Genomic DNA, 26,144 nt, shown 5'->3' on the forward strand with positions numbered 1-26,144 from the left:
CCTCATTACTGGGCTTGCGTAGATATCTTGCATGTCCCAAGCAGAACTTTTGAAGTGGCACCAGAGAAGGGAGTTTGAGCAGATGATGAAGCACAGACACGAAGGGGCTGAAGGGATAAGCTCAGACGTGCAGATGGAAGCAGGACCAAAGAATTCAGAGGAGAGACTGCTGGGTGAGGAAAGTGGACAGTGGAAGCATGTGACTAAGAGAACCAAGCAGAGGAAAAGATGGGCCAGTGAAGGAGAAGTAGAACTCAGGAACAGGTTTGCAGAGTTGGAAAATGAAGAAGGGACACAGCAGGAGGTCACTGAAGGAGAGAGGGCAAGGAAAAAGAGAAGAGCTGATAGTCCTACAAGAGGAGGGGCGGAGTCAATGGAGGCAACACCAAATATAAGCCCCAGGAGGATTGCAAGGGTGAATAGGAATCGAGAGGACTTGCAGCCAGTGGGTGCAGGGGATAGACCGGAGAATCACACTGTCACCAGGAAAAGGCAGGTCTACGTGATTGGAGACTCCTTACTGAGAAGAATAGACAGGCCTGTGACTAGAGCTGATCGGGAGAACAGAAGGGTGTGCTGTATGCCGGGTGCTAAGATGCAGGATGTGGACCTGAGGCTGAAAAGGATCCTAGCGGGAAAGAATCCGTTGATTGTCCTTCATGTGGGAACGAATGATACGGCTAGATACTCTCTGGAATGTATCAAGGGAGACTATGCCAGACTGGGAAAGACGCTTAAGGAAATTGAGGCTCAGGTGATCTTCAGTGGGATTCTGCCGGTTCCTAGAGAAGGCCAACAAAGATGTAACAAGATTATGGCAATCAACAGATGGCTCAGGCAGTGGTGCTATAAGGAGGGCTTTGGGATGTACGGCCGTTGGGAAGCATTTACGGACAGAAGACTGTTCTCTCAGGATGGACTTCACCTGAGTAAGGAGAGAAATAGACTTCTAGGATGGAGGCTCGCCGAACTGATTAAGAGAGCTTTAAACTAGGAATTTGGGGGAGATGGTTGGGAGATGTCCAGGAGATCTCCGCGCTGGAATGTAACCTTGAGAGGGAAGTAAACAAAGTAAGAGGGGATACAGCCGTGGACCGAAGAATTGGCATAAGGAGGAAGGGTAGTATAGATGCCGGTGGTAGAATGTCTGTGCCTAACAGGGTAAAGAATGTCAGTGCAGCCAAACGGCAAAAATTAAGATGTCTGTATACTAATGTGAGGAGCCTAGGGAACAAAATGGAGGAACTAGAGCTACTGGTGTAGGAAGTGAAACCGGATATTATAGGGATAACAGAAACATGATGGTGGTATAGTAGTCATGACCGGAGTACAGGTATTAAAGGCTATATGCTGTTTAGGAAAGACAGAAATAAAGGCAAAGGTGGTGGAGTAGCATTGTACATCAATGAGGAGGTTAACTGTAAAGAAATGAGAAGTGATGGAATGGACAAGACAGAGTCTGTCTGGGCAAAAATCACATTGGGAAAGAAAGCTACTAGAGCCTCCCCTGAGATAGTGCTTGAGGTGTGCTACAGACCGCCGGGATCAGATTTGGATATGGATAGAGACCTCTTTAATGTTTTTAAGGAAGTAAACACTAATGGGAAATGTGTGATCATGGGAGACTTTAACTTCCCAGATATAGACTGGAGGACAAGTGCTAGCAAGAATAATAGGGCTCAAATTTTTCTGGATGTGATAGCAGATGGATTTCTTCACCAAGTAGTTGAAGAACGAACAAGAGGGGATGCCATTTTAGATTTGGTTTTGGTGAGTAGTGAGGACGTCATGGAAGAAATGGTTGTAGGGGGCAACCTTGGTTTAAGTGATCATGAGCTAATTCAGTTCAAACTAGATGGGAAGATAAACAAAAATAGATCTGGGACTAGGGTTTTTGACTTCTCGAGGGCTAACTTTAAAGAATTAAGGAAATTAGTTAGGCAAGTGGATTGGACTGAAGAACTTGTGGATCTAAATGCGGAGGAGGCCTGGAATTACTTTAAGTCGCAGTTGCAGAAACTATCGGAATCCTGCATCCGAAGAAAGAGGAAAAAAACCATAGGCAGGAGTTGTAGACCAAGCTGGATGAGCAAGCATCTCAGAGAGGTGATTAAGAAAAATCAGAAAGTCTACAAGGAGTGGAAGAAGGGTGGGATTAGCAAGGAAAGCTACCTTACTGAGGTCAGAACATGTAGGGATAAAGTGAGAAAGGCTAAAAGCCAAGTAGAGTTGGACCTTGCAAAGGGAGTTAAAACCAATAGTAAAAGGTTCTATAGCCATATAAATAAGAAGAAAACGAAGAAAGAATAAGTGGGACTGCTAAACACTGAGGATGGAAAGGAGGTTAAGGATAACCTAGGCATGGCCCAATATCTAAATAAGTACTTTGCCTCAGTCTTTAATGCGGCTAATGAGGAGCTTAGGGATCATGGAAGGATGACAAATCTGAATGAGGATATGGAGGATATTACCACATCTGAGGTAGAAGCCAAACTTGAACAGCTTAATGAGACAAAATCGGAGGGCCCAGACAATCTTCATCCAAGAATATTAAAGGAACTGGTGCATGAAATTGCAAGCCCGTTAGCGAGAATTTTTAATGAATCGGTTATCTCAGGGGTTGTACCGTACGACTGGAGAATTGCTAACGTAGTTCCTATCTTTAAGAAAGGGAAAAAAAGTGATCCGAGTAACTATAGGCCTGTTAGTTTGACATCTGTAGTATGTAAGGTCTTGGAAAAAATTTTGAAGGAGAAAGTAGTTAAGGACATTGAGGTCAATGGTAATTGGGACAAAGTACAACATAGTTTTACTAAAGGTAGATCGTGCCAAACCAACCTGATCTCCTTCTTTGAGAAGGTGACAGATTATTTAGACAAAGGAAATGCAGTAGACCTAATTTACCTCCATTTTAGTAAGGCATTTGACACGGTTCCACATGGGGAATAATTAGTTAAATTGGAAAAGATGGGTATCAATATGAAAATTGAAAGGTGGATAAGGAACTGGTTAAAGGGGAGACTACAACGGGTAGTGCTGAAGGGTGAACTGTCAGGCTGGAAGGAGGTTACTAGTGGAGTTCCTCAAGGATCGGTTTTGGGACCAATCTTATTTAGCCTTTTTATTACTGAACTTGGCACAAAAAGCGGGAATGTGCTAATAAAGTTTGCGGATGACACAAAGCTGGGGGGTATTGCTAACACGGAGAAGGACAGGGATATCATACAGGAAGATCTGGATGACCTTGTAAACTGGAGTAATAGTAATAGGATGAAATTTAATAGTGAAAAGTGCAAGATCATGCACTTAGGGATTAATAATAAGAATTTTAGATATACATTGGGGACGCATCAGTTGGAAGCAACAGAGGAGGAGAAGGACCTTAGAGTATTGGTTGATCACAGGATGACTATGAGCTGCCAATGTGATATGACCGTTAAAAAAGCTAATGCGGTTTTAGGATGCATCAGGTGAGGTATTTCCAGGAAAGATAAGGAGGTGTTAGTACTGTTATATAAGGCACTGGTGAGACCTCACCTGGAATACTGTGTGCAGTTCTGGTCTCCCATGTTTAAGAAGGATGAATTCAAACTGGAACAGGTTCAGAGATGGGCTACTAGGATGATCCGAGGAATGGAAAACCTGTCATATGAAAGGAGACTCAAAGAGCTTGGCTTGTTTAGTCTAGCCAAAAGAAGGCTGAGGGGGGATATGCTTGCTCTTTATAAATATATCAGAGGGATTAATATTAGGGAGGGAGAGGAATTATTTAAGCTTAGTACCAATGTAGACACAAGAACGAATGGGTATAAACTGGACACTAGGAAGTTTAGACTTGAAATTAGACGAAGATTTCTAACCATTAGAGGAATGAAGTTCTGGAACAGCCTTCCAAGGGGAGTAGCGGGGGCAAAAGACATATCTGGCTTTAAGACTAAGCTTGATAAGTTTATGGAAGGGATGGTCTGATGGGATAGCTTAATTTTGGCAATTGATCTTTGATTATCAGCAGATAAGTATGCCCAGTGGTCGGTGATGGGATGTTGGATGGGATGGGATTTGAGTTACTGCAGAGAATTCTTTTCTGAGTGCTGGCTGGTGAGTCTTGCTCACATGCTCAGGGTTTAGCTGATTGCCATATTTGGGGTCGGGAAGGAATTTTCGTCCACGGCAGATTGGCAGAGGCACTGGAGGTTTTTCGCCTTCCCCTGCAGCGTGGGGCATGGGTCACTTGCTGGTGGATTCCCTGCAGCTTGAGGTCTTCAAACCACAATTTGAGGACTTCAATAACTCGGACATAGGTTAGGGGTTTGTTATAGAAGTGAGTGGATTAGATTCTGTGGCCTGCTTTGTGCAGGAGGTCAGACTAGATGATCACATTGGTCCCTTCTGACCTTAAAGTCTATGAGACATTTATATCAGTTTCTGATACTGCCAACAGGCCAAAGAAGAGGACAGTAAATTGGTAGCGGGTCTGGTTTACAATGGATCCGAGAAACCTTCTGTGGCCTCCTTTTGTTTTCTCAGACCGTCTTTCCTACTTTGGCCCGGCATGGTCCCTCATCACCTCGGACTGTTGGGTGCCAAGTATGGTGGAGGAAAGTTATTCCCGCTAGCTTTCTTCCACCCTTCTCTCCCATCCCCTCTTCATCCCTCTTCTGTGACCCTTCTAATGAGCAACTTCTAGTCCTGGAGGTGTAGGCTCTCCTTCAGGAAGGGGCTGTGGGGCAGGTGCCTCAGAACTTGAGAGGGGTCGGGTTTTACTCCTGCTGATATTTCCTGATCCTGAAGGCCAGAGGGGATCTTTGAACCATTCTAGATCTGCATCACCTCCACAGTTATCTCAAGAAACTGAGGTTCTGCATGGTCTCCCTGGCCTCCATTATTCCCTCCCTGGATCCAGGGGACTGCTATATTGCCCTCGACTTGAAAGACCGATTTCCACATCTCCATTTTCCAGGGCCACAGAAGGTTTCTCGGATCCATTGTAAACCAGACCCGCTACCAATTTACTGTCCTCTTCTTTGGCCTGCTGGCAGTGTTTTTACAATATGTATGGCGCTGGTGGCAGCCTTACTCAGAAGGCAAGGTGTTAGCTTCTACCTTTACCTCAATGACTGGCTAATCAAGGGCCAGTCCAAAGCCCAGGTGAGAGCCAGCATTTATCTGGTCTAAGCTACCTTCTGAGCCCTGGGTCTATTGATAAATTAGCAAAAGTCAACTCTTGTTGCTGTTCTCGGTTCTACCAGGGCCAGAGCCTTCCTCCCAGAGGCTCAGTTCCGGACAGTGTTGGCTGTGGTATCAAAGGTCAAGGCCCACATTGTCATGACAGCCTGTTTCTGCCTCATATTTTTAGGTCACATGGCTACGTGCACTTGTGGTACAAAAATTAGGGGATAGAGGGATAGCTCTGTGGTTTGAGGATTGGCTTGCTAAACCGAGGGTTGTGAATTCAGTCTTTGAGGGGGCCACTTAGGGATCTGGGGCAAAAATCAGTACTTGGTCCTACTAGTTAAAGCAAGGGGCTGGACTCAATGACCTTTTAAGGTCCCTTCCAGTTCTAGGTGATAGGTATATCTCTAATTATTATTTATTATGCAAAATTGTACCTCAGACCTCTTCAGGCTTGGCTGGCCTTAGTGTACATCACTTGGACTTGGTGCTTACAGTTCCCACCCCAATCCTCATTTCCCACGACTGCTGGAGGCATCCCTGATCGGTTCCCTTTGTCTCTCTTCAGCCATAATCTTGGTTGCATTCACTGTAGGTTGGGAGGCTCACCTTGAACATTTCAGGACTCAGGGCCTGTGGTCCTAGGACGAGTTCTCATTGCATATAAATGTCAATTGCTCAGAGCAGTCCACCAAGCGTGCAAGTGTTTCTACTCCAGATTGCAGGCAAAGTAGTGCAAGTGCTCATGGACAACGCAGCAGCCATGTTTTGCTTCAACAGGCAGGGAGGGGCATGCTCGTTCATCCTCTGTCAAGAGGCCCGTGAGACTGGCCTGTTCAGAAGAAGTCCGCCAGGTCTTGCTAGGTAGTGTGAAACCATCTACTAGAGTGACTTACCTTGCCAAATGGAAATGTTTCTTGGTTTGATCATCCCAACGAGGCCTCTTACCAACTTGGTCACTCCTCCAGTCTGTGCTGGAGTAACTGCTGCATCTGAAACAACAGGGCCTAGCCAGTTCATCGTTCAAGGTGCATCTAGCAGCAATCTCAGCCTTCTACCCTCTGGTGGACAGTAGGTCGGTCTTCTCATGCGAAATATCCATTTGCTTCTTCAAAGGATGAGAGACTTTACACTGAAATTCGTGAACTCATTCCACTGGAGGCCCTAAACCTGGTCTTGTCAAGATTCATGGGCCCTCCTTTTGTGTAACTGGAATTATGCTTTCTGACATTTGTCTCCTGGAAGGTTTCCTTCCTGGTAATGATTACCTCAGCCAAGAGGGTCTCAGAAATCTTGGCCCTTATTTCAGAATCCCCATATACGGTGTTAAGGAGAAGGTTCAACTATGCCTCTACCCAGCGTTCCTGCCAAAGGTGGTCTTGCAGTTTCATAGTAATCAGGCTATTTTCCTGCCTGTTTTCTTCCCCAAACTGCACAAAAATATGGAGGAGTGGCATCTCCATACGTTGGAAGTTAAATGTGCCCTGGCCTTCTGTGCTGAAAGAACCAAGCAATTCTGTAAATCCATGCAGCTTTTTGTGGCAGTAGCAGACAGGATGAAAAGCCTACCAGTTTCAGCCCAGAGACTCTCATCCTGGATTGCTTCCTGCATTCGTACATACTATGAGCAGGGGTGTTCCCCCTCCTGCCATCTTGACAGCCCATTTGACGAGAGCTCAGGCTCCATCTGTCCCAGTTCCTGATCCAAAACATCTGCAGAGAAGTGACCTGGTAGTTGATACATACTTTCTCCTCCCACTATGCCATTACCCAGCAGGCTAGGGATAATGCCAAGTTTGGTAGAGCAGTGTTGCAATCTGCATGTCCATGAACTCTGAACCAACTTCCTTGCTCACTATTTGAAAGTCCTCTAAAATGGAATGGGCATGAGCAAGCACTTGAAGAAAAAATGATTACTAACCTTTCCATAGCTACTGCTGTTTGAGATGTGATGCTCATTTCATTTCACAACCCATCCTCCTGTCCATCTCTTGGAGTTAGCTGGCAGGAAGGAACTCAGAGGATTTGGCGCTGGCTGGGGCTCTTATATTGGCGCATGAGTGCTTGGCACCAGAAGATGCTAGAGCCAGCCTGATGGATACCAGTGAGGGAAAAGTCTCCGGTGTCTGCATGCAGCATGTGGACACCGGACATGGAATGGACATGAGCAACACATCTGGAAGAACAACGATTACGGAAAGGTTAGTAACTGTTTTTTATAGGACAGAACATTTCAGAAATATGCAACTTTTACCTGTTTTGCACATAAACATTTTGGTTTAATAAAATGTGGGGTGAGAACTGGCATGCCAAAACAAACAAAAAAAAACAAACCAGCCCCCTTCCCCTCCCCAGGTGATACTAGTGTGCTTTTGTGCTCCTTTAAAAAAAACAAACCAAACCAAATCCCAAATTTTCCGCTGGACTGAAACTGGACCCAGTCTGGTGTTTCAGCTGTTGAGAGGTGTCCTTTTGATGTTGTAAATTGCTTGGGGCATGGCCACTATATCCTCTGTCTTCACAGTGTCCTGCACCCTGACTGTACTCAGTAAATAATAAAAGCTGTTTTTCTGTCACATACCATGTGACTTGTGATACCACATTGTGTGAGATTCAGCATCACTCTCCTACTGTACATCTCTGTGTGCTCTTTCCAAGATGAAGAAAAATCTGTTCAAAGGAAGGAGCTGCAGGTGCAGAGGTCACTAAATACTGCTGGTTCCTCTGCTATGCTAGTCCTACAAGGGAAATGTTACAGAGATAACTGACTATAATACATGATCCTGGGTTCCTAAGACGCAGGGGAATTTAGAGTGACACTTGCGTTCTATGACTTATAACAAGTAATTGTTCTCTTAAAAACACTTCAGGTTAAACAAATCACATATAGTTTGGGAAAGTGGGCAGTTTAATTGGATATCCTGTATTTGAGAAATTCATGGGCAACCATTGCCATAGAACACTGCCCAGATCAGAGAGTCATTGGGTTATCTGTTGATAGATCCCGGTTTCTTAAGTAGGACATAGTGCTAGGCAGAATACTGTATTAGATGGGCTATGGATCTGATCCATTGTGCAGTTCCTATATTTCTAAATTAAATATTTAAAGAAAGGGTCCAACTTGTACATCTGACCTAGTGGAGGAAGTTTGAATTTACATGGATGTAGTCTCAGTGATAACAGAGCAGTTTAAGACTGGAAAATTGAAGATGTTACCTTTTGTGAGAAGTAGTTAGATATAAAGGGGGCAAAATGTTTGCTTTTTAAAGATGATTGCTTACTAATATAGTTAATGTAACATTGCAACTTTAATGTTTTTAGCCAGGTTATGATGAGATCAATCCAGATTGGAGGCTTTCTACTGAAAAAAGGAAGAAAATAAAAGGTGGGTGATGTAGTCAAATTATTATACTAAACATTGATGTTCTGGAAAAAAATACATTGGTTAAAGAACATAATGTTTTTAATTAAAATCTTGCCTAGGATAGTTGCCAAAATTGTGAATCTTTCTTGAATTTTCAGTTCATCCTAGCTTAATGAGTGTCACAATGCAAACATTTAAAAAAACGCTGTTAGGCATACTTTGCAGCTGAAATATCCTTTTATTTATGGTTATAGATAATATAGGGCTTTTTCATTCATGATAAATCAGAAGGTTGTGGATCCGGTCTCCATGCAAGGCTTAACACTCAGCAAAAATATCTGTCTGTCTTGGAAGTACATGAAACAGTAAATTGTATGGTGCAGAAATTTGCAGAGCCCACAAGGAGACCTCTTGGGATATATTGGAGCCTGAGAGCCGGGTCCACAGAGCTCGGTTTTTAAAGCTTAGGGAGGTAGGTGGGCGGGCTTTAGTGCCTGAGCTCCAGCCTGAACTGCAACCCCAAAGTGCTGTCCACATAACTATTTTTAGAGTGCTGGCATGAGCCCTGCTAGGGAAGATTTGCTCCTGCGGGCTCCAAAATGCTGTGTAGGCATACCTTTGTAGTCCACAATGCTAAATACACTTTTCATATTTAATTCAGTCCTTCCCCTCCATGCCAGCATGGTGAATTTTAAAAGTCTTGGAACAAGTTAGAACACTACAGGAGGTTGGTCTGCCTGCTTGTCTTCAGTTAATATTTTAGCTGAGAGCGTGTTTTAATGTACTTCCATTTATACATGGAGTGTTAATGCCATGCTTGTACATCAGTATATGAACAATGTTTATGTAGCCAGCACAGACGCTCCCCCGACTTACGCAAGGCATTCCGTTGCGAAACGCCTTGCGTGAGTTGAATTTTGCGTAAGTCGGGGTCGTATACCTAACAGTTATGAAAAAACAAACAAACCCGGGAACTTTTAGGGAACTTTTTCCGTAAGTGTGGGTTTCTGTAAGTCGGGTTTGCATAACCCGGGGAGCGTCTGTAGTTTCACAGCAAAGAAGCTAATAGCTTCATGGTTCCACTGATACAAAGAAAGTAACAACAAGAAGTATTGCTGTAGTACCTCTGGGCCTCAATCATAGATCTGGGCTGCATTTTCCTGAGATATTTGTGGTGCCAGCCCCTAAAAGTTTGCAGTCTAAGTGACCTGGCATGCACAATCAGAGTAAAGATTTGTCTAGGAGAGAAATGGAAAAGTCCAGTTACAAAAAAGTAAAGTTATTTTTGCCAAATTACATGACTTGATTTAAAATAAACAAAACCCTCCTTGACACCATGCCTGCCTGAGATTAGTGAGTGGAAATCTTCTAAGGATTCATACAGGTGGTGTTTCATTATAGTCCCTTTTACCTGCTTAAGTCATGATTAACTTGGTTAGAATAATTGGCAGTAGAAATAACAGCATCTACCTTGTTTTGAGGAGATAGGTTTGTGTAATACCGTTCATAGCTATAGTTTAAAAATCTTTGCCAGTTAGTGAGAGGCCAGCATTCTGAACCAGAGAAGAGCCCAAGGAAAACTTGTTGATAAAATATGACTGCAATTTAAAAGCTGCTGTTGAGACACTTCTACAGTTTCTGAGATACACCCTGGTATTATCTATGTACAAAATTCAGACAACGATCATTCAAAGTGAAAAGAATGAACTGAATTGAAAGGAGCGTGCTGTAATAGTTAGAAAATAAGGTGGTCTGTCTTCACTTAAGGGCGATATCTAACTGCATAAGCAAATTGCCCACAAAATGTAAAATTCTAGATTGTAACTATTTTTAAAATGTCATCTTAATAACTATTTTCTCCCTGAGTGGTCCTCTAAGAGTTCTCTTTTCAGTTGTGATATGTCCTCCAGCTGAATGCAATTTTTCTGGATCCTATCCGTAATTTTCTATGCATTTGCCAAAGAAATTCACTCTCAGCTGTCCTGAGGAGTGATGTACCAAATCTTTAACAAATGCTCAAAACCTGTCATACTCAGTGCATGTAAATCAGCTTGCTGTAAATTAGTTTTTTCAAGCAATATTTAAAAAGTAATGCAGTTATGTCAAAATCTATAATGGTTGAGTTTTACTTTTGTTAATACAGAGTTGACTGTGATTAAAAATACCATTGCTGTAAAATAGAAACTTAGTGAAGCGAGGCTGTGTCTGATGCTGATGAATATGTTTGTTAGAAATGCTTTTGGTTTTCTCCTTTAGATAAAGAATCGTATTATTCACTAATGGATGTAAATTGGTGGGCAGAAAATGCTGTGATCTTGGCTCGCTGCTCTGGAGCTTTGACTGTGTCATCTGTGAAAACATTAAAAAACTTACTGGGGAAATCATGTGAATGGTTTGAGAGTTCCCCTCAGGTCACTTCTGCTCATGATGGAGGATTTCTAAGCCTGGAGGTAATAAACATATACTAACAATACTAAGAAACCCCCCACTGTAGTATAATAAAACCTCACTTTTTTCAGTTTGCTAATGTGCAGAACCCAAAATGTTTATACAAAAGATGGCCATCTCTCCCACCCTAATAACAGATTCTGTAATGAAATCTTGTCTTACTATGTTTTCATTGCGTTTACAAATTGTTTTCTCATATACTCTGAAGGATTATCCTAAATCATGAAAGCAAATGAACAAAATAGTTTGAAATTTTGGCTTTTTCAGTTGCCTTCTTTCTGACTAATGTTCAGAATCCTCTACTTTGCAATATATTTTCTGGTCATAAGTATAAATAAACAAGGCCCCACTCCATTGAGACATTTTGCTTTGTTTCAATATAGATTATTTGATTTATTTAATTTTATGCTACTTGGAAAAAATGGGTTTTCTTCAAACTGTTTTAATTAGAAGGAAAAATAATCTGATATATACAGTAACCAAGAAAATTTGTATCTACAAATTTGTACAGTAAGAATGGCAATTTATGTGTATGTTAAAATATATATCTATATATAATTATATGAAAAATCCTGCAACCTGAGTCATCCTTCCTCAAGTAAAACTCGCATTGGCTTGAAGTCTCATGGATACTGGGTATGTTTGATTGAAGTGGGGAATACAGTATTTGTCCCTATCACTTATTCAGAGAAGAAATGCTATTAAAAACAAGCTATGTTAAATGTTTTTGTAAATTTTTTCATTTATTTAAATTATGGCAAAAAAAGTCTGCTGCCCTCCATAATAATGTATACCTGCAATGTTATTTCAATCCAAGTAATTAAATCTTTGATTTCCCTGTAAAATTGTTATGACATGTTGGTCTTACAACATAAGAACAGCCATACTGACTGAGACCAAAGGTCCATCTAGCCCACTATCCTGTCTTCCCACAGTGACCAATGCCAACTGCTTCAGAAGGAATGAACAGAACAGGTACACTGCTACCTTGATATAACGCCACCCGATATAACATGAATTTGGATATAACACAGTAAAGCAGTGCTCTGGGGGGCGCGAGGCTGCGCACTCCAGTGGATCAAAGCAAGTTCAATATAACTTGGTTTCACCCATAACATGGTAAAATTTTTTGACTCCCAAGGACAGCGTTATATTGAGGTAGAGGTATAATCATCAAGTGATCCATCCCTTGTTCCCCTTTCCCAGTCAAGACAGATTAAAAACAAAACAAACAAACACCAAACACCTTTTATATCACAGTTGTTGCTAATACTTGTTTCGGAACAGCATGATCGCAATATAAACAAGTTTGTTCATATGTCTATTAAAAGATGCATTACTATGGAAATGACATTAATTGAAAGACCTGAAAAGCTTCCTATCAGTGGCTCCTTGTTCTTCCGTCAGGATGTTAACATTGACCTAATCAGAGAGAAGCTTAGTACATTGATATAGAGTTCCAAATAATTGATTAAACATGTGACTTTTTAGTTTGCATACTGTTTAACTCATGTGTTAGCTAAATTTTCTGATAATAGAACTGATATGGATTACCTCTTAGTTCCCCACCTTGTACGGCTTCCTGCCTCTGTTAGAGGACACAGTGTCTGATTGGTAGCCAGTTGAGATTTATGGAAGTCTTTCTATTAACTTCAGTGGGCTCTGGATCAGATCTGTAGTCCAGGATGGAAAGCCAAGAAGCATCCCTGAAGTACAAATTACAGGTTACAAGCTAATGTTTTAATGTGCGGGAATGGGAGGAGTCGGGGTCCTTGATCCTAAAGTTGATGTGAATTGTGGATGCTCAGCATTTTCCTGAATCAGGCAACTTGGGAGCAAACTAACAACAATATATTGCACTGTTTAAGACTTGCGTTTCTGTGTAGTGCGAGATAAAACTGGCTCCAAAGAGATTACGCTTGGAGAGCAGGCCTGGTGAGGAAGATGAAGGAGAAGTTGACTCTGACTCAGATGATGTAACTTCTGCCAAGGCCAGGTATTTCAGTTACCTGAAGCAAGGCCTGTATTTTGTGACAGAAATGGAGCGATTTGCTCCTCCACGGAAACGTTCACGCACTATTACAAAGAATTACCGCCTTGTGAGTTTAAGATCTACAACTCCAGAGGAGCTTTACCAGAGAAAGGTGAGATTGAGACCCATACAACACGAGACTAGGACAACAGTAAAGATTAACATAAAATAACTGTTTGTTTTTCATTGTTTTAGAAAGACCAGCTTTGATATCTTCCTGTTTTATTTATTTTTTTCTTTTAATACAAGGGTCTAGCCATGTATTTTTAAGGGGTGTATGTGTTTTGAGAGAGAGAGAGGGATATCAACAATACGCAATGTGTCCACCAGCTGGAAGGCATGTGATTAAAATAGAGAAGCTGCATTAATGTAGTTCAAATGACAAGTTATTTAAGGATCATTTGAGCAGAAAGTATGAGATTCATTAGACTGTGAATGGGGTGGGTAAGCTACATCACATTAGACATTTAAAATTAGACTAGAGAAAACCCTGGTAAATATATTCAGTGAAACAATACTGTATTGGCCAGGGGACAGAATTGATATGCTATTTTATTTCTTTGATTCAATGGTAATGTCCACTAACATAGATGGTATCACGGTTACAGGGCTAGCTGCGCCTCTGTCCCCTGTAGTTTCTCTGAATGCACACACCCGTAGATATTTTCATGGAGATTTTCATAATAAGTAACCTAATCTCCCTCGCTGCAGATTAAGCCATTATTTCGTGTACTACCTTGAGTGAATGCAGAGAACAATTGTCAGAACAAAGAGTAATGGTCTCAAGCTGCAGTGGGGGAGATTTAGGTTGGATATTAGACAAAACTTTTTCACTAGGAGGGTGGTGAAGCACTGGAATGGGTTACCTAGGGAGGTGGTGGAATCTTCTTCCTTGGAGGTTTTTAAGGTCAGGCTTGACAAAGCCCTGGCTGGGATGATTTAGTTGGGGATTGATCCTGCTTTGAGCAGGGGTTTGCACTAGATGACCTGCTGAGGTCCCTTCCAACCCTGATATTCTATGATTCTATGATCCCTCTCCTCTTAATGAATTTGACAACTATCAGGTCCCTGCCCCCGTCATCTTTTCTCAAGACTAAACATGCCCAATTTTTTAAACTTTTCCGTATAGTTCATTGCTTTAAATATTTTATCACCTTTGTTGCTCTCTACTAATCTCTTTCCATGTTTCCCACATCTTTTCTAAAGTGTAGTGCCCAGAGATAGAAACAGCATGCTAGCTGAGGCCTCGTCAGTGCAGAGTAGAGCAGGACAATTACTTCCCATGTCTTGCCTTCCTGTTAATACGCCCTAGAATGACATTAGCCTTTTATACAACTGCATCATATTGACTCTCATTCAATTTATGATTCACTCTAACCCTCAGATCCTTTTCAGCAGTATTAACACCTAGCCATTCAATTTTGTAATTAATCTTTTGATTTTTGCCCTCCTAAGTGTACTACTTTGCCTTTAATCTTAATTGAATTTCATCTTATTGATTTCAGACCAGTTTTCCATTTGTCTAGATTATTTTGAATTCTAAGTCTGTCCTTCAAAGTGCTTGCAACCCCACCCAGCTTGGTGTCATCTGCAAATTTTGCAAGCATGCTCTCCACCTCATTATCCAAGTTCAAGAAAATATTGAATGGTACCAAACCCAGGACTGATGACTGTGTGACCCCTCCTAGATACACCCTCCCAGTTTAACAGTGAGCCATTGATAAGTAGTCTGAGTTCGGTCTTCCAACCAGTTGTGCACCCACCTTATTGTAAATTCATGTAGGCCACATTTCCCTATTTTGCTTATGAGCATTTCATGTATAACAGTATCAAAGGCCTTACTGAAATCAAGAAGTATAATGTTTACTGGTGGCCCCCTGCCCGCCCCAATCCAATAGGCCAGTAACCCTGTCAAAAAAAGGAAATTAGGTTGGTTTGGCATGATTTTGTTTTTAACAAATCCATACTGGCTATTCCTTCTAATCCTGTTATCTTCTAGGTGCTTACAAATTAATTTTTTAATAGTTTGTTCCAGTATCTTTCCAGGTATTAAAGTTGGGCTGACCAGTGTATAATTTGATGGCTCCTCTTAGTTCTCTCTTTTAAAGGTAGCTACTATGTTTGCTCTTCTCCAGTCCCCTGGGACTGCATCTATCCTCGATGTGATCTCAAAGATAAGGCTAATGGGTCTGAGAGTGCTTCAGCTAGTTCCTTAAATATCCTAGAATGAATTTCAAGTTCTGCTAACTTGAATACATTTAATTCTTCAACATGTTCTTTCTTTATTTTGGCTTGTGTTCCTTCACCTTTCTTGTTATAGAATTGTGTTGAGTATCTCATCACCATTAATCTTTTTTTCTGAAGACGGAAGCTAAGTAGGCATTAAACCCATCAGCCTTATTGATGTCATCAGTTTTTAAGTCGCCTTTCCCGCTAAGTAAAGAACTTACACTTTCCTTTTGTTTTTCTCTTGCTCATAATGTATTTAAGGGAACCTCTTTTTATTGCCTTTTATGTCCCATATTAGGTGTAACTCATTTTGTGCCTTAGCCTGTCCGATTTTATACCTATGTGCTTATGCTATTCTTTCGCATTCCTCTTACCAATTTGTCCGTGTTTCCTATTTCTGTGGGATTCCTTTTTTGATTTTCAGGTCATTAAAGAGCTCCTGATGGAGTCGTGATGGCCTCTTAATGTCCTTCCTATCTTCCCTTCTCATTGAGGTAGTTTGCAGTTATTCCTTTAATGTTGTCTCCTTGAGAAATTGCCAGCTCTCCTGAACTCATTTTTCCCTTGTTTTTTTCTTCCCATGGGACCTTACCTCTCAGGTTGTTGAGTCAGTTAAAATCTGCTTTTTTGAAGTTCATTGTCCTTATCCGGTTAGTCTTACTCCTTCCTTTTTTTAGAATCATGACCTCATTTCGTGGTCACTTTCACTCAAATTGTCCTCCACCCTCAGGTTCGCTCTGAGGGTGGAATTGCACAGTTCTCTCAATCTTAGACCACGTCCTGAGCTACAGTACTTTGTGTAGCAACTGTGCTTACCAGCAGACCCAGTTCAATTTTGGCACAGAAGACTGACTAGTAGTGAATATAGCGGCCATATACTACTTTAAACCTAAATATTGGTTTTTTGATTTTTTTTTTTTTAAAAAAGGACCAAAACATGTACAGAAAAAGGGTTTTAAAATAACACGCAGTTGACACACGTCTATTATCTAAGGCTTCTTGATGGTAACTTACGCTGGTTTAACTTCTTCAGACCCTCCAGTTGGGTGCGAATGTGTCAGACTTTTTCCCCTGAACAAATCCCTCTTCTCTTGAGAAAGGGTTCCTTTTTAAACCTGCCACAGTTCTTAGCTCTCCAGTATGCACGTGCCTTTACCTGTTCTGCGATTGTCTCTTAATAGCCCCTAGTGTCTGTGGAGAATTTGATATCTTGAGACATTATTTTTCTTTTCTGTGTGTTTTTTCCTTTGGGATCCCTATTTAATTAGACTACTGAATTCACTATGCATGCATGTGTGTGTGTGCGCGCATGCACGTGTGTAGATAACACATAAACACACAGTATTCACAAATAATTACAGAGCAACTCCATTCTGTCAAAGATGTTTACGTTCATGTACTTTGTTTTAGATTGATAATGAAGAATATGGTGAAGCTTTATCTTTGGCTCAAGCATATGGTCTAGATTCTGATCTTGTATATCAAAGACAGTGGAGGAAATCAACTGTTAACATTGCTTCTATTCAAGACTACCTGGTATGTTTTTTAAGTTGAAATAAATTTCTTAATATTCTCGTAGAAACAGAAATCATGTTCTAATTTATGTAACAAATGGTGGTACCGATTTGCAGAACTGTCCTTCATGAATTTCACCTAATGCAGAAGGGACTGACCTTGTTAAATTTGCTAGTGGCTGGATCTTAAATCTCATTGAAGTAAATGGAAAGACTCCCATTGTGTTCAGTGGTCTTGAAAAGAAAAAAATGCATGAAGCTGGTGTCTTCAGGTTGTCTTAATTATTTAGTTGAAGGTATTGTGGTATTGTTGATTTACGAGCCTCAGATAATTTGAAGTTGAAGTTCTGTTGCTAAATTAGCATTATCTCTAAGCCAAATGCTAATTGAAAAAATGCCTGTAGTAGTAATGTACTAGCAATTGTTCTCCGTATGTTATCTAGAACATGGACTGGAACACCTCACAGTGTAATTTGCACTTCTAGATCACATAAGCAGCACTTGCTGAAGGAGATGATCCTGAAAATGGCCATATAGTACACTGAGATGGGAGTAATTGTATGTTGTGATCAGACTGCAAAATTTTCAGTCAGCACAGAGTTGCCATACTGACTAGGAAGAAGAGTTAGAGCCCTGAGATCCAGTATAACTAGGTTCTATTTCTAGTTCTGTGTCTGAGTTGCTGGGTGACTTTTGTCAAGTCACTTGACATCTGTATGTCAGTTTTCTCCTCTATAAATTGGGAAGAACATCTTTTGTACAGTGCTTTGTGATCCTTAAATGGAAGGAGAACAGTATTACTTTATTATGTATTGGTTTCAAGTGTAGTCTATCTTGTTTTCAAAAGCAATGGTTAAATATATTTAGGAACTCTGAAATTTAAATAGCTTCTGTCCGCTAGTCAGCAAAGATTTATTAGAATGCTGTTGTGAGGTTTCTTTCTACTAATTCACTAATGCTAACCAATACACTGCAGTTCATTTGCTGATAGATTAGGAAATGCTATAAATAAAACTAGGCTGTAGTTTTCAAAACATAATATTTTGTTGCATTTTCCCTGCTTTTTTGTACTGGCTGATTCTTTTCTTTAATTCATGTTGAGTCTCCCAGTCACCAGACTAAATTGATAAGGTTCTAAATGGAAGAGAGGCAGACTGAAAAAGTGAAAGACACGGATCTCAGTGCTTTGGTAGGCTATGACATATTCCACTATGCTTTCTTCTCACTCTTTTTTTGTCATTTGATTAGAGTAAAATTAAGAAGCGGTCCTGGGTTCTTCATGAATGCCTGGAAAGAGTTCCTGAGAACGTGGATGCTGCCAAAGAGTTGCTGCAGTATGGTTTAAAAGGGACAGACTTGGAGGCTCTCATAGCTATTGGAAAAGGAGAAGATGATGGCAGGTTTGTTGGAATAATTTTTATGTATTGTGTTTCTGTGCTTTGGAATTATGCAGTGAATTTGTCAGTTAACTACAAACTGAAATATTAATAGATTTTGCAGGACAGATAGTTTTTAAAATATGTTCCCATAAGAATAGCTGTGACCAATGCTAAAGATAGCAGTCAAGTTCTCTCATGAATGAAAATAAATAAAATGATGACCTTAGAAATTGAATGCAATAGAGAAGAAATGAATATATAGACAATAGCTCGGAAGTCAGCACAAAATACTTCCAAAATTTGGCTTCTACTTGGAACAGATTCCTGTGTTGATGTTCTTAGATGAGTTTGAACCACAATGCTTACTCTTGGGAGAATTCTGTGCCAAAAAATTAAAAACTCTGCACTAAAATATTAAAAATTATGTGCACAATATTTTAAAATGCTGTATATTTTATTTGTTAAAATAACACAATATAATCATGCCCATTTAAACTATTTTGGTAATTTTATTTTAAAATACTTGTCAGCAAGTATGCTTGTAACAATACAGATAACAAAAAAGATTCAGGAAATGTTTTTTGATAAATAGATTACTTACTACACATATTAATCCAGAATTCTGAGTAAGAATTTATTTAAACTACAATACAGAAATGTATTTCCCACGCCCACAGCAGCCTTCTGTGTCCCATGCTGTCTGTCCCCTCCATATCCCACGCATCCTGACCTGGCCCTCCAGGCAGGGAGCTGTGAGGAAGGTGGCTTCTGCTCTCTCCCTGTAGGTAGTTGGGGCTGTCCCAGGAGTGGTTGCTCTCTGTTCTGGTGCCACCGCAGCCCCTGGTGGGCAGCACCTTTCTGACAGGATGTATTTTCTGTCCTGGTGTGTTGGGTGGGGGAATTTTGAGTGGCACATGAGTTCTTTGTGTGCGCGGTGACAGAGAATGCCCCCAAGAGGAAGTGTTGAATTAGCCTTTTTTAACAGCTGCTTTTGCCTTAATTCTTAAGCTGTGTAGGTAAAATTAAAAAAAAATGCATCAGGGAAGCAAAACATGGTCTGGTTCTGTCTTGTACAAAAGATTGGAGAAAACACAAATGCAGGTCATTCTGTAACAACTCAATACAGTGGTGATGTAGAATTGCTTCTTGGGTGTATATGTAATAACTACTATATATAGTAGTATGTGCCATGGAAATAGTGTCAGGAACTCTGTTGCTTGTAGAATTTGTGAACTTTTAACAATGAAAACCTTGTGTATTTTGTGAAGAAAATATGAAGAATGCCCTCCCTATTTCAGATACTGAGAATACATCACTTAAGCTCACAGTAGCAAAATTGTTTTTCATATATTTAATTCGTTGTCACCAGTTTCAGTAAAAATCAATTCAGATACAAAAGTTACAGATGGAAAGTTGTGTAAAATCTGTCGACTGAATAACCAGCTCTTCATATCTTTTTATCAACATTGATTTTTGTTTCTTTCTGCCAGATTTATCTTATCAGGAGAGGTGGACATTGATGAAATCCCCTATGAACAATTTTTGTCACCTGGTGAAGAGGCAGAAAATAGAAAGAAAAGGGAGGCTAGGAAGCATCAAGAACTGCTTCTATCAGTGAACTTCTCAAAGTAAATTATATGTCAAGCCTAGTTTTTACTTAAATTCATAAGTTTATAAATACATAATCCCATGGCCATAATTATCTTAATACATTGTACTTCTTCTTTGGACGATGGTTAACATTTCAATCAGCACTCTATTATGAAAGTTTTCAGTTTATTGAATTTCTTGTTGTGCTTTCAATATATGGATCTGCTAAAACATTTTTTTGTCTTGTTGCCTTCGAATAATCTTTTTTTTTTTTTTTTTAAATAGAAGTCTATTTTTGAGCATTTAGATACTATGCTAATATGCTGTAGCAATCTTGAAAATGTAGTGGTCTCTTTTTCTCTCTCTCTTTCAAAACAGACTAACACTGGAACAAAAGGAACTTTGTCGAAGCAGACTGAAATTATTAAGTTATTTAGATAGACTTGCAACTTATGAGGTGAGGAGATGGGATTTAGTCCTTAGATCCTGTCTTGTGAATAGCTTATGTTGTTTCTCTGACTTATTTTGTTCTATTTTTGATCTTCTCTATTAGATACCATTGTTTCATCCTGTATTTCTTTGCAGTAATTAAAAAAAATATACCTGTTGTGCTTAGGAACATTGAATGGGTATAATATTATTGAGATCTTTGATTGTGAAAATGGGAAATTTAATGTGTTTGGGGAAACACAGCTTGTGAAGAAAATGGGTTACCACGTATCCCTTGCATCAATGGTACAGACAATGTAATAGTTAATGTAGAGACATTCAGATGTACCACTCTACCATGAAAATCTGCTCTGAGCATTTTTCATGAGACACTATCTGAAATGCCTGAGCCCTGTCTATACTAGCAACTTACAGCAAAAGCCAAGCCACGGTGATGGAAATACCAATTTACCTTTTCAAATACAGACACACACACACTTAGCAGCTATGTTAGATTCTACTAGAAGCAAAGCACTTGAAATTTACAGTAAACTTATATGGTAGTAATTTAAGTTTTTAAAAGTGTTGAGTTGCTACATTCATTTGAAGTTTGAAACTAAACATTCAAATAGATTCCGTCTCCCCCCCAGTATATGAAATTTCACTTAGTTTGAACGAAGCTAGTGGATTATATGGAATCCAAATTTAAATAGTCAGCTATGGTTTTGTTTACTCTACTTAAATGGACACCATCCACTTGAAATCTAGAGAATAATAATTAAAAAAAACAGTAAAAAGCTTCAGATAGAACAACTGCTCCTATCATCTTGTTGATTTATTATTTATTTATTTATTTATTGGTGGTTTTACAGTCACAATAGCTAACTATTCTTTTTGTTTTCTTTCCTTTGTTGCTCTGTGGAAGACCTACAGAAATGGCAGTGAGGGGTAATGGGTATTGTGGGAAAACAGAGCAGCTGGTTAGATACAGAGAACTATGAAATGTACAGAGTAAACTGATGAAACAAAATTTAAGGTGACTCTTAACAATTGTAAGCAGAAAAACAAATGAAATAAAAGTGTCTATTTTGAAGCTGATAATGTGTCTTTAAAGTTAAGTGTGTGCATATTATATGTCCAGGTATTTATTCCAAAAATATTTAGACTTTAAACCTTAATTGCTTAGCCAACTACTAAGACTTCGATGTTAAGTGTTGCTGTTAGAATACGTGTATGTACAGCATGACTGTAGAAATGATAGAAATCTACATAATCATAAATTGTTTCTATAGATCATTTTTAGAATAACATAGTGAGCTATGTAAGTGTCCACTCCTTAGGTAATCTGAGATGCGAGAGTTTTAATATGACTTTTATCAAATACTTAAATCATTTTCTATTAAACTTTTTTTTTTTTTTAAAGGAAATCCTTGGAGGGCCTCATGCAGCTGAGCAGAGATATGATGCTGAATTCTTCAAGAAGTTCCGAAATCAGAATATTGTACTTTCAGCAAGAACTTATGCTCGGGTATGAGTATTTTTTTTTTCACACGTTTAAATTGCTGTTTTTGTTAACACTAATTCCCCATCACCACATACTGAAATGCAGCCAATATTTTTTTCTGTTTAAAGCTATGAGTAATTTTAAAAATAGGAATAATATATCTTCAATGTTGTATTTGATTATCTTTGTCTGACTGTAAAATAGGACAGGATTCCTCTGCTCTGTCAAGCTTTCAGATTATGAAAACTTTTAAATTAAATAAATGTTTTAGTCACTCCTAGTCTTTAAAAATGCATGATGAAAACAGAATTGTAGTGTTTGCTGAGCTGTAATTGGTAATCAGAATCATGCTTAAACTGTTTTTATAGTGTAAAACAGAATATTTTATATTTTCTGGTGTAGGAAAGCAATGTGAGAGCCCTAGAGATCTTGTTTACATACCATGGCTCAGACCTGCTTCCACATTGGCTGGCAATTCTCTCTAATTTTCCAGAGACTACTTCACCACATGAGTATTCCTTTTTACTGCCTGAAGCTTGGTAAGAAAGCATTTTCTCAATATCAGTTACTAGACAGCATTTTCTTTTTAGAACACTTTGAGAGATTTTATTCTAAAAGTGTGGCTGTAAACTTAAAAACGATTTGAAAACTAAGTGTGGATTTGTGTCTGCGTATAGCTGTTGCCCAGCATCAAGAGAGCACTTTTGAATTTACTTATTGAATCTCTTCACTTTCTACTTAAGGCAAAGTGAAAACTATATTATCAAGTCACTCAGTGTAAGTAGGTAAGAATCAGTAGCTTTCTATCTCTTACTTGCAGAGATTTTTCAGGACATATGGTAAATCTTTAGGTGTTGAGAGTATTTAAATGTACTTACCTCCTTTTCACATAATAGACTCTATCAGGGGAAGTGCCCAATCTGACTTCCCTTAAGAAGACCTGCCTAGCACTCTGTACAGATTATCAAAAGCTGTGCTTCATGGGGTGCATGTGAGTCTTTCCATAATTTTGTTCGTAATTGCATTGAGGTCTTTGGGTGTAAGGCACAGGAGAAATACCAATTATTGTGATACATTCTTTAAATTAAGAAATAACTGAAGTGTGGAAATTTTATGTACTGACCTTAAAGTGACTCAAGAAACTTGGCAGACTACCTCAGAGGAAGAGAGAGCATGAGGTCAATAGTCTAAAATTCAGATTTCACATACAAAATGGTTTTTAAATTAGGTTTTAATTCCTTCATCTTCTGTTTTATGAGAGATCTCCCTGATCCAATTTAGGGAATTCTGAAGAAGCTTCAAGATTTCTGAAGTGTCCTGTTTCCATCTCTGTTGACATTTATAGATGCTGCAGGATGCTGTTATACGTTTTCTCAGTCTGTCATTGATTGTGAAGCTATTACAACAATCTATGAAGATTTGGGGAAATTTCCTGATAGGTTCTCTGTGACTCCTTGTCTCCCAGGCAAAAGTTCAAGACCACTGATTTCCATATATAAAAGCTTATGAACAAGGCTATTCTCTTTTCCTGGATTAAATACAGCTAAATACAATATCTCAGTTTCTGAGAAAAGAATGGAAAACCCCTAATTTCTCTGGTATTATAACAGTGTTTTCTAATCATAAGAAATAATTTTCAACAGACTCCTTTGGGGAGAGTGTGTGTGTGTGTGTGTGTGTGTTTGTTTCTGTTGATCGATCTATCTAGCCCGAAACGCTTTGGTGGTTTTACAGCAGTCATGCCAGAGAACCTAATCCTTGTGTATGTTGTGTATATATAATGGCAATGTCCACCAAAGCATTTTGGGCTACGTACTCTTTCTGCGGGTAACTACTTCAAGATATTTCATACTGTATCTATATGAAACAGAGAGAAGTCAAATGAGATTTTCTTCATAACTTTAAGCTTTCGGATCAAAAACAAGAGCAGAAAGCCCTTATGTATAACAGTCAGTGCTACTGCTTCTGAGCTTCTATGGCTGTCATCATAGTTGCCTTTGTTAATATTTCCAGATCTCTCAATCTTTTCTGTCAGTATATGTTGACTTGAGGCATTTATTTCTCATTTGGGAAGAAAATGATTGACTTTTGAAAACTGTGAAATGGGATTTAAGTCTATTAATCCTTCAGTATTCACTGTATTTAAGCAGTTATTAAGAAAAAATGATTACTTTAGACAGCAGCATAATACAAATAAAAGAACTAAAAGATAGCTGTATAGTTGTCTAACTTATGTCATTAAAGACCCTTGTAATCTCAGTAGCTGAGTGCCCACAAAATCTTTAATGTATTATCCTTGTGAGGAAGGGAAATATTATTAATCCTTTTTTATGGATAAGGAATTAATACACAGAGTGACTGTGACAGTCCAAAGTCACACAGGGTGTCTGCTTTGAGTCCCAGGCTACCACCCTAACCACTGGACCTCATTGTTCCTGTCCTGCAACATATTAATAGATTCTGAATTGTGGTTTTGCTGACAGTGTTAAATCATTCAATTTTAGATGAGTTATTCTACCACTTGCTGTTTAAAACTTGGAACTTTTTAATTTCCAAAAATTTATAGGATACTTTTCATTTAATGAGAAAAATAGTAATATGAATACATTTAAGGTAATACAGAAACAAGCTTTATATAATACAGAACAAATCTGAGATCAAAAGGACTTCACTTATCGCTCTGAAATGCACATGTGTAGGTACTGCATGCCTTGGAATACAAAATATACAAGTCTTAATAATTGCACTGAGATTACTGCAGGCTTTACTTGCACACATTTATAGAAATAACAGTTATAGTATAAAATGGAGGAAAATTTTTGATGTATAGTACTCAAATGTTACTGATTATTACCTTCTGTATATTGATACCATCTTGATGTTTAATTTTCCTTGAAACTTGGTTCTATGAAAAGTTTGAAAATGGATGAAACACACATTCAAATAAATGTTTACTCAGTTTTATGCTATAAATTTTAGGTTCAAGACTCTTGAATATATTTTATGTATTGATTATCATTTGATTTACATAATGAACCTATGTCAGCCATTTGCAGTTTCTACTTTTTGTTGTGTTTTGAAACTTTCTGATTTGAATAAGAGTCTCTGAGGTAAACTTGTAAGGTAGAGATAACAGAATGGAGCTTTGCCTATTAAACCAGTAGAACATATCTTCATGAGATTTTTTGCCTTTGTGTGGGTGACTGAATTTTAATACGATTGCAAAGTAATGACACAATTTTTGTGTAACAAATGCTGTAACTAAAAATGAAAACAGCCACTTGGATTTCTTCAGATCTATGTCCTTACACTTTGTGGCACTCTTTTCAGATATGGTTTGGAGACTGGTATAACTCTGAGAAATATTTAGGTGGCTTTGACTAAAAGAACAGTGTGCACTAGAAAGTGAATGAAAGAAAGAGCAACACAGAATGCCACTTCTAGAACTCCTGAATAGTGTAGAGTTTCCATAAGTTAGAGTAAAATAAATAAAGAGTAATAACTGATATTTGCTGACATACAGACCATCTAAATGTGTAGCTAGCTAAGCTGCACATTTATTGAGCCCTCTCCTGAATTGTAACTAAAGGCAGAGGTACAGCTGGTTGAAATTGTAAAGCAAGAGACTGCTAACTCACTAAATTATTAAAATATGTACCATAGATCAGGAGTTCTCAGACTGTTTGAGTGTGAACTGCATCTTAATCAAGAGAACATTTTATGGACATTTCCTCATCTATTATTAGCAAGCAGACCATGTTCTTCCCAATTGAGGTCCCCTAACATCCTGAGTAAAAATAAATAAATAAATAAATAAAAAATGCAGCAATAGATTACATTAAAAAAATTAGGGACCTATTTAATGGTGTCTTTCAAGGTGGTTTAGCAGCTAGAAACAAAGAGTCCCAGCACCATGTGAACAGCTAGCTCCCCAAAGGCACCTTTTTGAAAACCTTTTCCTCAAATAAGAGTCTGTTACTAAAGATATTCCTGAGCTTGTATCACAATGAAAACAGTATGTTTAAAAGAATAAATGAATTACAATGGATAAAATTTTCAGAGGCAGCTAATTTTCATTTTCAGGAGTCAGTCATATGGAAAGTCAATGTGACTAGGCTCCTAAATGCCTAAGTCTTTCTGGGAAATGGGATTTAGCCTCCTAAGTTTATGTAAAATTGTCAAAAATGCCTGATAGTTCTTCTGGTGTTAAAGATTGTAGAAAAATTATAAGATTGTGTCTGAGAAATAGCATTTGATCTTGTGGCACCTTATAGACAGATGTTTTGGAGCATGAGCTTTCGTGGGTGAATACCCACTTCGTCGAATGCACGGCTACCCATCTGACATTTGATCTTGTAATTAACAATTGTTTTATAATGCACACAAAAAAGCAAAGTTAAGGTTTGTAATTACTGACTTATGGATGCTTAAGAATGCAGTCTTAACGTTTCTTCCCACAGTTCTTAAATGGGATATTACAATA

General features: G+C 38.9%; 1 protein-coding gene across 1 annotated transcript in view; it reads left to right on the forward strand.

The window, feature by feature from the left end:
- Positions 1-26,144, forward strand: part of NBAS (NBAS subunit of NRZ tethering complex) — a 381,747-nt gene that overhangs the window by 50,683 nt on the left and 304,920 nt on the right. The window contains 9 exon segments of the mRNA XM_030555399.1: positions 8,494-8,557; positions 10,793-10,986; positions 12,871-13,128; positions 16,656-16,781; positions 18,008-18,159; positions 19,629-19,766; positions 20,107-20,185; positions 21,581-21,685; positions 22,064-22,200. Coding sequence (XP_030411259.1) covers positions 8,494-8,557; positions 10,793-10,986; positions 12,871-13,128; positions 16,656-16,781; positions 18,008-18,159; positions 19,629-19,766; positions 20,107-20,185; positions 21,581-21,685; positions 22,064-22,200 — 1,253 coding nt within the window.

The sequence above is a fragment of the Gopherus evgoodei genome, chromosome 3, assembly GCF_007399415.2.
Source record: "Gopherus evgoodei ecotype Sinaloan lineage chromosome 3, rGopEvg1_v1.p, whole genome shotgun sequence".
Lineage (NCBI taxonomy): Eukaryota > Metazoa > Chordata > Testudines > Testudinidae > Gopherus > Gopherus evgoodei.